This window comes from Tympanuchus pallidicinctus, unplaced genomic scaffold (genome assembly GCF_026119805.1).
Source record: "Tympanuchus pallidicinctus isolate F22 unplaced genomic scaffold, pur_lepc_1.0 scaffold23, whole genome shotgun sequence".
Taxonomy (NCBI): Eukaryota; Metazoa; Chordata; class Aves; order Galliformes; family Phasianidae; genus Tympanuchus; species Tympanuchus pallidicinctus.
In genome coordinates, this window is record NW_026294740.1 from 8901884 (window position 1) to 8917632 (window position 15749).

General features: G+C 42.5%; 1 protein-coding gene across 1 annotated transcript; it reads right to left on the reverse strand.

Moving 5' to 3' along the window:
• Positions 1 to 3722: 3722 nt before the first annotated feature.
• On the reverse strand, positions 3723 to 11619 carry PCTP (phosphatidylcholine transfer protein). The gene is made up of 6 exons (XM_052688403.1): positions 11426 to 11619; positions 9591 to 9708; positions 6615 to 6694; positions 6119 to 6290; positions 5469 to 5536; positions 3723 to 4892 (listed from the first exon to the last, which is right to left on the reverse strand). Exons 1-6 carry the CDS (start codon positions 11564 to 11566, stop codon positions 4827 to 4829), a joined length of 645 nt encoding a protein of 214 aa, XP_052544363.1. The 5' UTR covers positions 11567 to 11619; the 3' UTR covers positions 3723 to 4826.
• Positions 11620 to 15749: the final 4130 nt, after the last annotated feature.

A 15749-nucleotide genomic window follows, 5' to 3' on the forward strand; every position in this document is an offset into this window, starting at 1 on the left:
TCAAAAGCAATGAAATTTAGTGTTTAAAAAAAGACCAAACTACTAGTCTGAAAAAGGTTAAATACACATACTTGTGAAATGTACATGAAAAGGAATCATTTGTATTCTATGATGCCTGTAATTGTATTTGGGGTTCTAGCAGGTATTTCTAGGCTTGCTTTTGCTAAAAGACTTCTAAGGGTCCCCAGAATACTTTTTAGCTTGGAGCAAGGTAGAGAAGAAAAATCCTTTTTCTAAATTACTGACATGTCTGTCTCTCATTGTAGTGCATTCATCGGGCTCATTTTTCAGTGGCAATGCTCTCCACTTCATGGTTCCTAGAGCTGTATCTTCAGTGTTATCCAGGGTCAGTTTATCCTTGTGTTACAAAGAAACCCAACACAACACAACATTGGAAGGCAATGTACTTTCTCACATGCCCACCTCGTACTCTCAGACAATAGACCTTTCAGTGTCGATGTAATTTCCTACTGAAGAAATGTTCCTGTTGTTTGTTTTTATTTCAGTAGGTGAACAACATCATATGAGCCTTTCATGGGATAAATGGGTTGGACGGGCAATTTTGGCTTCTTCTAGGATCATGCTCTCCATTCAAATATACAGCTCAATTATATGACTTCCATACTGAGAAAATACTTTAACTTTTAAAATGCACAGCAGCAGTCTGGTCTTAATAAAAATGTTTAAAACCCACTCTTAAACCATAACTCCAAGTTGCAGCTGAACATGAAACATCCTCTTACAAACAATTACACACAATTTCTGTCAGGCTTTGGAAGATACGTATGTGCACTAGGGATATTAAAAATCAAAACCCCCACAACTGTAGGTTGAAAGGGACTCTAGGTGAAAAAGGGAAAGGCTTAAAACCTTTCAAGGTATGCTTAGACAGAAATGCAGTGAGCCCTGTAACTTAACAGCAGGCATCTGTTTGAAGTACGTGCAGCACGTAGGTGGAACCTTTGGCTTTATGCATTATAGAATCTCTTGGAAGAACTGCTGCAATCCAAAACTTGAACGGCACAGTCTATGAAAATGATTCATTCTCAAGGTTCCTCTGTAGAGAAACTCTGTAAGAGAATTAAGTCTGGGGCAAAAACTGGGTCCTGTCTTACTAAAGGCTACTTTTGTAATTTAGAGAATAATGGGTTACAGTCAAGTTCTCAAAGAACAGGAAATACTAAATGAATAGGGAAATATGATGTTCTGTCTTACGAGTGCATATGTGTTCATATGCAGTCCTAATTAGTAGGTTAATTGGCAGCTGAAGAAAAATATTAGAAGTGCTTAAGTAGTAACTTGATTTACCATTTTGGTCAGGATTTCTCCTAGGTCTGCAATTACAAGCCAGAGTGTTATGAAATCATTTAAACACAACTTATCTTGTTACAGAGATTTGTTGTTCTTATTTCTTCTCAAATAACATTTATCTTCAATGTAGTCCATCTAGATTTATAACAACTTACCTCCTGTCGTAAGTCTTCCTCTCTGTTTTTGCATGGAGGTTTTCAGTGCCTTTTGAGCTTGAGGAAATGAGTGAAAAAGGAAGAAACACTGTCTGGAAGTCTGGTACTCTCCTCTGGTCAGAATACTACAGTGGGGCAGTAAATGTAGTTATGAACTATCCTCCTGTCTGGAGGAAGGCAAATCCATGCCTAAGAAGATGACATTACTCTCAGCTAATTGAAATCTAAATACAATTAGATCTCATTTGAAAATGTTATTTATACACAGAAGGCTAAAACAGAAAGCAAAATTGCTGGTGGGAAGGTAAGTTAGTGGCCTACTGGTGAGCATTAATACCAGAAGTCTACATCTACCCGCCTGTCTTCCCACATTTTTCTGTTCCACTCAATTATAAAAAGCCAATGACCTGCTTGAGAAATAAAATATCAACCAGATGTTTCCTGAGCAAAGACAACTTGTGTTTCCCTTTACACATCATCTTCTGAGAGGCAGAACCAGTGACTGCACATCTGACATCATTCACTGTGTTGACTTTGGGTTACTCAAAATCTTTCCTTTACTTAACCTTCCAACTCAAATACAATAGTTTACAGAGATCATATGGAAAGAATGGATTTGAATGACTAGAATATGATGTGGAAGAATGGTTCATATTCACTCTGCTACAACAAAGCCATTTGCTGTCATGAAATAATAACTCAAAGGGTGGAGGGCTATCCATTTTCTCATACACATTTTGGCAGGACAAAGTGCTGCACGTTGCCCAGCATCAATCCTCATGGAAACAGGAGGTGGGTGGGCAGTAATGTCAAGAATGAACTTTTTTCTTCATAACATAGATATAGTTTATACGAGATCAAAACTTAATCAGTTATGAATAAAGCTATATAATGTTTTTGTCTTCTGCATTTGAAGACTTCAAAATACCAGCACTTTTTTTCTTGTTCATTTGGACAAGAAGCCACAGCACACAAAGCTGCAACAGCTTTTTCTTCCCTGGCAATACAGGATAGGTGAAATAACCAATGCTTGAATAAATTGAATGAAGTGCCACTACACATTTATACCACTATGAAAGAGAACGGGGACATAAATTCAACAGAAAATCTGGTGTTATGTTCATCTCACTTCACTGCTTAGTGTGAATAAAAGAAAAGCTGTTTCCAGTAGCTACTGTTTAATTGAATGTGAATTTTAATCTGGAAAGTTGTGTACAGCACAAGAAACTGCCTGTGCAGTGGCTTCTAATAAGGGTACGTGAGCAAATGCCATGTATTCTGCAGTCTCAGTGTGAGGTCTGTAGGAAATGAAGTTTTCAGCAAGACTGACAATGGAACATTCAGCCCCTTCAGTGCTCAGTCGTAATGTTTCAGCCCAATGCAAACAAATGCATACTATGTCTTGCTGACAAGTAGCTGTAAGAATGACAAGGAAGCAATCAGGTATTTATAATTACAAAACACTTCCTCTTCTATTAAAGAAGAAACAAAGTATGGAATAGTTGGAGAAAATGAAGAAAATTAACTCATATATGATTCATCTCTGTGCAGTTATTCAGCTCACTAGGCATGTATTCTCTGCAAATGTTGGAACTCTACATTTCAAGGTATCTTCAAGTTCACAACAGTTTGTTTTGCTTTTCAGTCTTCTTGAACAATCAACCCAGCTCCTACCTTGCTTCAGATATATCCCAATCCTGTTCAAAAGCAACTCTGGTACTGCTGTTACTGCTTTGAATTCCTACATATTTAAGACTGTCAAAAACGCCTTCTGAAGCTCAAGATAATTTTTGGTAACACTGCCAAAAAAGGAGATTTGACAATTGATAATGCTCAAGTAGAACACTGTATTTTTGACAGATAATTCATTTCTGGAGCTCCAGTAAGTGTATGGGTATGAAAACAATGGAAAGTGAAGGACAATGATGTTTCAGTACTGTGCTCCCTTGGTGTCTGTTCTTTATCTGCTGGAAAAAAAATAAAAACGTTGCAACAACTGAATTCAGAGTGTACTGAGAGTGGTCTTGTACCCCAATGTCCAATTCAGTAACAGTATCCAAGTCAGACTCTTAAAAAGAAACCTGAACTGCTAAGAAGTTTGCTGTCAGAACACATGGAATCCCACTAATTCTCCTGAATCCAACTTATTCTTCAGAAGTGCTTTAGAAATAAAACAGCACAGGACATCTGCCTGTCATTGTGACCTGCCCAGCACAGCCAGTCTTAAACGTGAGAAACTGAAAAGAAAAAAAACAGTACAGATACAGTAATGATTTATTGGAAACACACCAAGTATAAAGGCAAGAACTTCAACCATTTCTTCTTTAGCAATATAAACTTACACCATCAAAGGATTTGTTCAGCATTTAGATTAGATTTAGTAAAGATGCAAAATATTTTCAATCCCTGAGACTGAGACTATCTCTCAACTTTGCTGAACTCTGTCCTTCCCCTGCAAAAGTAACTTCCTGCTTGGTTGTGCTTCTCGTGGATTGCCATCCAAAATGAACATTTTCATTCTTTACATCAGTGTTAAAAATGTAAAACAACCAAGACTTTCATATCAAGTTAATTCACAAGCAGGGAAACAAGCATCTCTAAAGCAGTTACAAGCATCCAATTGTAAAAATTGAATTATTTCCAATTCAGAGCTGGTGTCCAAGCTGCTTCCATTAAATTAACCATGGAAGCAAACTTCTTTTTTTGCTGGCTAGACACAGCTGATGCTTTATACTTTCCATATAGGCATCCCGAGATGTGAATGCAAGGCTTTAGATACACACCCTTTTATATCTGAACTTAAAGCCATCACAAGGAAGCTTACTGCAGGCTTCAGATAATTTACCTTTATGTGCTAATCTTTATTTTTTAGTAGAGAGGATCATTTTAAGTTTGATAAATTCAGGTAGCAAAAGCATTTCCTCCTAAGCAATGCAAGTTGTGTTATTCAGTTTCAGTAAGTCACCCTGCAAGGCCACAAAGAGAGACCCAGACGTAACACATGCAGAGAATTTTCAGCATAAATTCAGACATTTTTCCTAGTAAAAGCTATTTTCTCTTGCTCAAAGATGTGATGCTTTAATCAATAAACTCTATCTGGCCTTTGACAACCAGCACAAACAAAGCATGGGTGACATGACAGAATGTAAGTGCTATGAAAAGGAGGCAGCTGATGGTGGTATTACATGTTGGCATTGAACTTCCCTTGGAGAAGGAAACAAAGGTCTAATAAGATTCAAGGCATAAAGCAACACCAGAAATTCTTTCCAATATTAGAGGTAGATTTTATCCAGTGTGTTACATAATAGCCATTCTGTAATGCAGAACTTTGGGAATTAAATAATTCAGATCAAATGTGACCTATGCTCTTCTAGAATAGTTACAACAAGCTTTTTGCATATCCTTCAAGAAAGCAGGCACACCACTCTGTAAAGAGAGAAGCAGATAAGTCACTTTTGTATAATGCAAAACAAAACAAAATAAAAAACCAAACAAGCAAACCAAGAGCAAAAAAAGACCTCTATTAAGATCACTGTTCCCACTGTATCGATCAAGACCTTCAGACAAATCCTGGGCAATTCTAAGATCTGGTACAAAGCAGCAGACATTCATTTAATACTACATGACTAGACTGCATTACTGAAGTTTGCAAACATTAAGACTGCTCACATATGGTCTGGAATGTTGATTTGTTGTTTTCTTGTACAAATTTACCTGCCCAGTTAACTACTGCACAGAATAAGATAGGAATTAAAAAACATTAAGACAGCTGCTCTGAGGAGAGCAGACAACAGCATGTCTCTAAAATGGAACTGTCTCAGAGCTGGGAATATGAATGCATCCATTTCAGAAAAAAAATATATATATACATACATATATGTATCATACATACACTTACATATATATATTCTACTCAGCTTGCAGAAGACAGGTTTGGATGCAGCAAATAGATTGTTCAAAACAGAGTAGCCAATGGTAATTGCACCATCAAGCTTTACTTACCTTGGCAGCCCAGTTGACCAGCCACGATGGAATCATGCCACCAGGATTATCAAAGTAGTACATATAGACTAGAGATGAGAGAGAAGTCATCAGAAAGTTATCCAGACACATTTTGAGTATTAGCTCTAACACCGTGTGATAGGGGCTGCCAAGGCACATGACTGAAGCACTGCATTCAACAGTTTTTGATCCAAGTCCTTTACTAAAAAAACCTCAAACTTGTATTGAATTGGAACGTGAAGCGTGCATAACATTTCCTGGTTAATCTCTGGGGAGCTCAGAGAGTGATAATACGAATTTATATTATTCCAAACTAGTTTGGGCAGCCTGTTTTATCTTCTAAGTTTGTCTTTAAAGGACTAATTTCAGCCAGGAGCCACTCTCTAGGAAAGCCCTGTCTTCTGTAGGTCTACCAAACATGCTACTTAAATCATTGCTGAAATAAGCAATTTCCAATTAGCATCAAACTCTACTCAACTGAACAGGTATGTCTTTGTTGGGTAACTCATTCATTTTAACACTCCGAGAGCTCAGTACATACAATTTTTAGTAACTGCTTTTAGCTTAAAATCTCCACTCTCCCTCTTCATGCATTTTTTCTTAATGCACACATTCTTAGGCAACACAGTCACACTTTTTTAACTTCTTACCTTTAGATCCAGTCTTGCCATCACTTTCAATTGCTAGACTTTGTTTATAACTTTTAACTCTGATAATCCCAGGCTTTTCAGGGCACTGAGGAACAGACACACTTTGAGCTAACACAACCCAGATCTTCCGCCCATCAACATCCATCTCTTGACATTCACGAATATAGACATACTGTATTCCAAGTTGAGGAGGCATGTCAAAACAGTGTCAGTTTGACATGTGATGAATTGACGGGTGGATTCCATTACAAATACCAGTTATTTCTCACCCTTCTGCATGACTCAATCCCACAGAGTAATAATTTGACTGTGTGAGATTTAGTTGTACGTGGGAAGAAGAACCTACACTCTTCTTCATGCTATACATATTGATATGGCACGAGGACACATTTATGATGTTAGATCAAGTGCAGGAGAGCAGTACTCGGTACACTGTCAGGATTCCTGGATGACAGGGTGATAAAAGCCATAAAAAGCAAGAAGTTTGAAAGGATACATCTCTGTTTGAGAGAGGAAAAGGGTACTTCACTTCCCAGTAGATTACCTTTTCACCATCATACGTTTTCTCATACAGTTCTAGAGTTGAAAAAGATTGTTAGATATTTTCCCCTTCCAGCGCAAAATTGACATGTATGTAAAATTGTAGAAGACTTGACAAAATAAATCTGTAGCAGGATTGTTCAGGAACCAAACACACAAACATAGGTGGCCTGGTTTTCTGCTACTACTCAATTCATTGATGCTAAAAGAAAAAAAAAAGGACAATAATTCCAGGAGGAGGCCATAATCAAATTCCTTCTTGGACAGTTATCTCATTCAAAGCCTTTCCATCTCAAAACTTTCTCCTCACCTCTGCAAATTCTGCATTACTTTGAACCACCACGTAGAACTTTTTCACAAGCACGTCATTATCTTTGTAAATGATTGAATTAACATGAGGCTAGGATAAGTGCTGGTTTCTAACACCTGAAGAGGTCTCACAGGACATATTAGTTAAGTTTAGAAGAGCTACTAGGAAGCTCACAGCGGTATGTGAAGACAACAGTGAACACAAAACTTGAACAGTTTATGAGCTTTCGTTATATCACCTTCAGTCTGCCTTGAAACTCAACCAGAAGGCAGCTGAATGGGGGAAAAAATAGCTAAGAATAGTCCCTAAAACATGGCAGTGACTCATATAGAAGTAGTGTGGTATAGAGGAGAAAAATAGTTCAAATCAAACAATAAAACTGAGGTTAAAGAACTCTCTATTGCACAGCATCTTCTCTTCATGCAGGAACTTGCATCCTCAGGGTAAGGATCTGACAAGTCACAGACCTGAGCCAGAGTGAGTTTTTGCCTGTCCAGGGGCTGGTCATTTCATAGGTTCAGCTATAAAGAGTATGATCCAAACCAGGTAGTTCACAACAGCAGGGCACTCTTCTCCATTAGGACAGACCTACTTTGAGGTACTACATATCCTTCAGGACTAACACAAGTCTGCCATGTCACTTCACACAGTTTTGAAAATAAGGCTAGAACATTGCTAAGGCAAGAAGAGTGCCACAAGTGGCAGATGCTTTCCCTTAATAACATGCTCCCAACTGGACTTCCATGATTATACTCTGCAAGTCAGCTGTCATCCACAAAAACAGCATCTCCTCTTCTGCAGAGTGGAGCAATAGCAGCTGCTTAAAACTCCCAATGCTGCAACCAGCTACAGTGTTATGCTTTCCAGCAGAGGTCACTGGAGCATTGGCTTAGTAACTTTTCTTTCATTTTTAACTGCAGAGCTTTTCTTTTACAAAGTAGCTGAAACTCAGAGTTAAAGACCTTGATGTAACTGTTAGCTAATGACTGATCCACCTACAGTACACCACAGGTCTGACTTCTTCATAACCAATATTTGCTACTTTAGCAGTCAACTGCTACTATTAAATTGTTGGTCAGCACAGTGTTCCAATAGGAGCAGCAAGTTTCAGTACTGATCAGGCCCAACCGTTCCGTTTCATACCACAGGAGCCTGTGGTGCCTCCATTGCTATTCTACTGTTCAGTCACAGCTTCCCTGCTGAATTGACAGCTTCAGCACAGGCCCAGATATCCACATCACAGCTGAGAGGTGCTGCTCTTGTGGATATCTCTATGATATCCAAGAAACTGCTTTGGAAATTGCCAGAGTTCTAACTGCAATGCAACAGCAGTAGCAGACTGATGGGGACATTTCGGAGGCCAGGGCAAACCCCAGGCAAAAATGAGATCAAGGCACGAGCTTCTAAAGTACTCACAGGAATCCTGTTCATATCTGCCTTCACTCAGGTTTTCCTGAACAGAACCAGAGGATAGAGATTAGCTCCTCTCATGCTTGGTGCAGTTACCTTTTCAACTAAAATGTCAGCTACTGTTATTCTGGACTCATTTTTATTTCAGTTTCAGGCAGTAATTGAGAGAACTCTTCCTTGGACTGCTGTTACTGTAGAGTTGTAAGAGCAACGAGGAATACAAACAGTAAAACAAAGAGCAAGGAGACTGAATGGAAGCTTTCACATTGTTCACCCTACGTGGAAAGGCAGAAAAGAAAGATCTTATATAATTTACATTGAAAATGTTGACTAGCACTATTTCACAGTTCTAAGGAATGGGTAAGCTTGTGCCAAATTCTGAGCTAACAGGAAAGCTTTAACGTTATGTTTATGCTCCTACAGGGTTAACTGCTGTGCAACGTTGTACTTGGAAGTACCAACACAAGTATGAATTTGCAGACAAACATATCAAGGGCAGCAAGGATAAAAACGCCAGCTCTGCAAACATTATCTAGTTTTTAGTTTAAGGGTGTAGCTTCCCCCAACTGCTTCCTTTCTTTTCTCAAAGAAGGCGTTACCAAATGCACTTAAAGACTGCTGAAGTGACTTCAGCTAACACATCTGATATCCAATTTAATGGCATTTGTATATTTGGAGCTCACCTTCATATTGTTCAGTTTCATTAGTGGCAAAGCAGCCTTTGCTACGAAAAAGCTTTTGTCCATTTAGACAGATAACACCTTTACTAATTTAGAGGCAGCTTCTGAGTTGTGCCCATGTACTGACGTGTACACATAAGTGCCTAGAAGCTGCAAGGTGCTTCAGCATAGCAAGCAGTGCCAATTACGTGCTTTAATCAACATGGAAAGAATTTGTTCCAACAGGAAGCTATGTGGCAGTGACATGTTAGCTGTTTCATATCAGCGTTTACTTGTGTATAAAACCTTATCCCAAAATACGTTTGTGTCAGTACTGAAGTCTTTTGACAACACAGCTTTACAGAATCACAGAAAGGCCAGGGTTGGAAGGGACCTCAAGGATGATGAATCTCCAACCCTCCTGCCACATGCAGGGCCACCAACCTCCACATTTTATACCAGACCAAACTTTAAAATACTTTTGAAGAAAGTTTTAGTGGGAAGAGTCAGCGTGGACACAAAGTTGACTTTTATACCACCTAAGACAGCTTACCTTGAACATACTGATCCCACTGTTTTCTGAACTCTAAATCCATATAGACATCTGCACAGAGTTTTGGGGGACAGTCAGCAAGACCTCCAAAGATTTTATACTCATAAAGTCCTGATTGCTGTGGAAAACAGAATAGGGAGAGGAAAAGTCACACAGGAAAGGGAAGTATTCTGCAGCAGAGAGAACAGCTGAAGGAAATTAGGTGGGGCACATACTACAAAAATGCTCAGGAGCCGTGAAAGCAAGTGTTGAAAAAACAATGCAAGATTCAGTCTTTAACCTCTTGACATTTTGATCTATACATGAAAGTATGAATCCGGACGGGCTGACCTGCCTGGCACAATGGTTGTGCCTTCCCTGACACGGTACTCTTTTACTTCATAAGTAGTTCCACAGGGACATTTCTTCATGCACTCGCCCCTTCTCATCTCCAGTAGCCAGGGCAGCCAGACTAACTCCTAACAACACTGAGACACATCAGAAGATGAGCATTTAATTGTTATGGCAGAGTCTCCAGGCCCTATGAAATGAGCATATGGACTGCATTCACTTCTAGGAGGTTACCCAGCAGTACTTGACCTGGAAGAACTCTTCCAGCAAGTTTGCTATGCTCATACTGGAGGCTGTGTCACAAGAAAGGCTTTACAAGATTCATGCTTATATATAACACACTACATATGTTTGCCTCGAGCATTATTTTTATCTATTTTCTTTGTGAAAGCTGCCCGCACTGAAGGGGTGTGGTGCAGGATATCTCCAGCACTAACTGATGTTTCTCCTAACATATGGAAACAACATCTGTGCCTATAGGGCAACGTTGTACTATTGTTAGTACCAGCTCACAACTACACTAAAACAATGAGAGTATTTTAAGAATACAGCGTAAGAGTCAAATTCAAGCAATCCTGGGGAGAGAGAAGGAGGGATCATACAGCATTCTGTTGGTGAATAGTTGATCTTTCTTCTCTTCCCCTCTTCATGCTCTACAATTCAACTGTAAAAAATGAAGTTTTAATGTAGCAGAAGATAACAACGGGCCCCAAGAAGCTTAAGCTATTCGTCTTTGCTGTAGCACCAGTGAAGCATCAATCCCTTGCTTCAATGTTGAACTGTTCAGCACAGTGCTGGTAGCAATGTAATTTACTATTGCAGAGCTCAGGAGCTGCTACAAAGTACAACTGCTCCGCTACCTTACCTCCGGAATTAATGATTGATTGCACCTTACAAATGAAGGCAGCCACAGGACAGCTCAAGGGCTCACGGTCGCTTTGCTGCCTTTAACTCTTGAACCACAGCCCCAGAAGAACCACAGTTGTAGAGGTGATACTGTACTTCTCTACCAACGTGTTTGTTCCATTGCTGGACAAATCATGGCCTACATCATTAAGTAACTTTCGCTAAAAACCTTTTGGTTTTAGCAGTAGCGTTTTAATGGATAATGAAATAACGAATCACTATCTGAAAAGCGAAGCAGCGCATCCCGCAGCAAGTAAGAGAGCCGTTTACAATAAGAAAACTGTAACGAGTCAGCCGTTTCAGGGAGCTCTCAGCCGGGAGGCGATGCCCACCCAAAGCCGCCGGTGGCAGCAGCCCGGGGAGGAGCGCCCTGTGCGCTAACGGCTTCATGCGCCCCGCCGCTGCCCGCCGCCGTTCGGAAGAGCGGTGTTTACAGCAGCAGCAGCAGAGCGGCTTTCTCCATCAGCAGTTAATAGCATTACGTTGCAAGCCGCTTTCTGAGAGCCGGGAGAAACCGAACTGGGGCGGCGGCGGTACTCGGCCAGACCGCGATCCCGGCCCGCAGGGCTCGGCCACGGGGAGCCGCGCTGCCCGCCCACCTCGTCGTACAGCCGGTAGATGCTGACGCCCATGCTCTCCACCAGGAGCTGCCAGGGCGGCCCCGGCGCCGTCTGGCCGAGCTCTCTGCAGGCGGCCAGAAACTGGTCCTCGGAGAAACCCCGCGGCGGCGACGTCTCCATTCTCCGCACCGGGAGGAGGAGGAACAGAAGGAGGAGGCGGCGACCCCGTGCGGGGCGCTGCGGCGGCTCGAGCCCAGCCAATGGCCGCCGATGGCCGCCGCCGCCGCCCCTCCCGCGGGGCCGCCCGTCCCCCACCCCGCGCCGCGGTCACAGAGCGGGGGTCGGCAGCCGGTAGCCGGGCGTTCCGCGTTGCTGTCTCGGGGCTCCTCTCCCGGGGGAACGGAGTGAGGTTCCTGGCGGTAGGCACGTCTCCCCGGAGCTGTAAGCGGGTTCTGAGCTCTGAGCTACGGGGCTTCCGCAAACCCACGAATAATCTGCCTGCTACAGGAGCCCTGTGCTGGTAACTGCTGTGCACGTGGCAACGTGTCGCTTTTTCTAGCTCCTGCCAAGGAGCTGCCTTCTTTTGACAAAGAGTCCACTTCTGTCAGCTGTCCCTTCCAGTTCCGCTCAATTGGTTTGCAAGCAGAGCGTGGGGATTCCTGGCTGCCAGCCTGATCTGAGCGTCACACGGCCGGACCCTGGGAGCTCCAGAGAGCTGCTGGAGAAGGGCTGGTGGCAAAGAGCACGATGGCCCTCACTGCGAGCCCCCCTGGGCTGGGTGCCACAATTTGGCCTTCTTTCTGAAATAGTTTTGGCAGTCCTGTATCTCAGTACCTGCTCTCACCTCCTCCAGGAAGCTGCAGTGCAAGCATTCCGGTCCTTTTGTTTCTGTAATGCGGCTACATGTGTTATGACCTTTTATTATAAACATTTATACAATACATATAAAATACTCTCACTTGTTGGTGTTCTTTGTAAGTTACAGTGGGGCACTGTCAGCCAGCCAGGCTGGCTTTCCAAAACACAATGACGATATGTTCCTTATGGTGCAACCCCTGCGAGAACTGAGTGGAGGTTCTGGTCCTTGCATTGGAACGGGGGGGTGATGGCACCGATTGACTTTACCTTTTGGAAATATTTCTTTAAATATCTGCAAACAAGTGTGAGAAATTGCATGATTTCTTAAGGGTCTTTGTGCGACAGAACTGACCACTGCTCTGTTATTGTTGTCATGCATTGGATGTTCTGCCTGCGATGGCTGTCTGCATGGCATTGGAGCTCCCGCCTCCCCCCAGTTCTCGTGGAAAAAGATTTATTTCACAGGGCTGCTCTAGGGACTGAGGTTTTGAAAAAGGAATGGATACATGACCTTTTTTCTTGGTAAATAAGGAGTGGTGCTTACTAAGAAAGCACAAGCCGTTCTGAAAAGAGACTTTATTTTCCATTTTCCTGCTTATGTAAGTTTTTATCGCTTGTGTGGCCATGTATTTGCCCTTACCTAGGGACAGAATCTAATACATGATCCCAAACCCTCTGATATCTGCACTGCTAGGAAGAGTGGCTGTAGTGTGGGGAGAGTTTTGACACAGCAGAAACATTTCCTAGAGCTGTGCTCCGATGGACAGTGGGACACTGACTGCTTCAGTGCAGCCGATGGTGGGAGCACAAAGCCAACCTGCACACTGCTACCCAAGGCAGCCTGGGTACAGCACGGTCCCAGCCCATACAGGAGCCATGACCTGAGTGCTAATAGAATGGAAATAGAGGGGTACTATTCTAGGGCAGTGAGGCGGAGTTTGGAGAATGCATATATGACACAACTCAAATGCTTAGTGTTCCTTAGGTATGTAGGTGCTGCTGCTTCCAGGGGGAAAGAATTCATTGAAGGAAGATTGCCAATCTGGACTGTTGGTAGCATTAGTGCACCTAAAATGTCCGTCTGCTTTTTACAATGAGAGAAATCTGTGTTAATTCCACCCTAGCACTTAACCTTTCTGCTACCATAATCAACGACGAGTAATCCATTGAACTGGACTGTGTGGAATCACACCAGTAAATTAGGGAACTCCTCCCTCCACCAGGAAATCATACACAGCCAGCTACGACAGCAGCAGTGAATGCTGCATTGATGTTTTCAGGCCCCGGATGGATTTCAGTGTTTGTTTTGGATCTGAGTATCCATATGTGAGAGAATGCTACCAGCCATACATACTGTGCTTTCCTGCATCTGTCTCAGTGTGGCACTGGTGCACTTTGAGATGTTCTCAGAAATGGAATAAAGATGTGGGATTTTGATGGACTCGACTGCTGTGCAGACATTTATGTACCTTCGTCATTTCATTTTAGTCAGTGCATTCAGAAACTCTGCAGAGGTGCTGAGTCGACCTGTTGTATGCACATTCGTGCTCCTGTTATGCGCAGCCAAACCAATTAATTCTGCTGCTGCTGTTGTTTTATTGACTGCACAGTGAAACTGCAGCTTGTGCTAAACAAGCTCCTCACCCAAAAAGCTGCAAAGTAACAGCAGCATCTTCCACCACAGATATAAGTGAGTTAGGCAACCTATTTTTGCCTCTTTTTGTAGGGACTCCTGATGTTCGAATCCATCTCTTTCATTTTGCCGTGTTTGCTTCGGATTTTTAGCCACAGCTTTTGAGAGAGGCACAGAACCGTGGGGGCTGGAAGGAACCGTGGAGATCCCTCACAGCATCCCCTGCTAAAGCAGTTCCCTGGAAAAGGGTACGCAGGAAAGTGTCCCAGTGGATCTTAAATACTTCAGAGAAAAGAAAGTAATGCTCTTCCAGTGCATCATTAAATAAACTGGAGATAGTGAGATGCAACCTATGTGTCTGTCCTTGAGTAAAGAGGAGTAAGTTTAAAATACAGCTGACGGAAAGAAGGGATTGCACTGTTATCTGCATGACCTGAAATGACTCATTCAGAAGATAAACAAGGCAATTTAGATCTTGATTTGGCATATGATTCCCACTACCACACCCTCCACTCTCCTAACCTGTTTGCATGGATGTAGAAAACATTTGGAGGACAGCTGCTGGCTCACAGCAGTAGCACAGTGAGCTTGGAGGAGGCAAGGAAGGGCTGCAGCTCTCAGAGCAGTGCCCAGGCATAATCTGTTTATACCCAGCTGCACCTGGACAAGCATCTCAGTATGTGATTGTCTTTGTCTTTCCCTAAGCACCTTTTGCTAGAACAGATTCTGTTCAATCACTTAACAGGTATGAAGTGCTTTTAAAGATGAAGAGCCCATGTAGACGCACAATCATAGGCTGTTACTCTCTGTTGGGAAGACTGTTCCTCCTACTCAGGGCTGGCCTTCCATCGTGAGCACAAAGGGCATCAAATAGTTTACATGGAGTTTAATGGAAGGTAGCATGCTGCCAAAATGGAAGCTATGTACACATTTTGTACATTTTGTACAGTTTTGTGTCTGAAGACAGATATGGGGCCCCAGCACACTAAACTTTGATATACAGACAAATGTCACCTGTGTGAATCATGGCAGCCCTGTGTGGTTGTGTTTGTGCTCATCCATATGAATTGGGGTGGGGGGAGTTAATGAATTTGCCAACAGAAGGCTGTTGATGGAGCTTGGTAGGAGCTAATAGATGGCAAGTGGTTCTTTCCCCATAACTTTCTCTTTCCCTCTTCAGTGATTCCTTCAAGCTGTCTGGAGCCTACAGACGGAATTGTTTTGAGCAAAGTAATTCAACTGATGGTCGGTGTAGGTCAGCTGAAAGCTCACAATTCCCTTCCAACTGCTGGAGAGTCAACTACCCCCACTGAAATGCTCTGCATCTGTTCAACTGACCGTCTGGAAAGGGAACAGTTTGCTCTTTATGTTATTACTACAGGCAGAGAAGGGACAGGAGATAGAAAACATCTCCATGGCATTACCTGCTAGGTAACCACAGACAAGGCACTTTTTCAGCTCTTTATCTGCATTTCTGTCTGTGTGCCCTGTGTCTTCTTTGAGGTGCTCAGAAAAAAGAGAAAGTAAAAAAGAAAAGCTCTCTGCAGAGCTGTGGGAAGAAGTACTTCGATCCCAACTGAATCTGCAGGATCCACTGCAGTGCTCTCTAAGAGCAGCTGTGGTGACCCTGCATCATCTCATGTTTGGTGTCAAGCTTCCTCCCAGCTCAGCCAGAAAGCTGCGTCTTGGCTGAGGATCCAGAGATTCTGTAACCGACTGCAAAATCAGGATTTGGCTTCTGGTGGTGTGGCACAGCCCTCCGTTAATGAAAGGCACATCTTCCATACAAGGAATGCAGCTCTTCAGCTGTGAGCTTCATGTAATTATGAAATCGGTAGGAGATGAGAATAATTGTTTTCAGTCCCGGATGTC

Bases quoted from the DNA above. Each gene is read 5' to 3' on its own strand.
- PCTP (XM_052688403.1), bottom strand. From the start codon at position 11,566: ATGGAGACGTCGCCGCCGCGGGGTTTCTCCGAGGACCAGTTTCTGGCC. The intron at 6,695-9,590 runs GTAAGCTGTCTT...TTTCAACTCTAG, and splicing joins GTGGGATCAGTATGTTCAAG to AACTGTATGAGAAAACGTAT. The intron at 5,537-6,118 runs GTAAGAAGTTAA...TCTCATCTCTAG, and splicing joins TGGCAAGACTGGATCTAAAG to TCTATATGTACTACTTTGAT.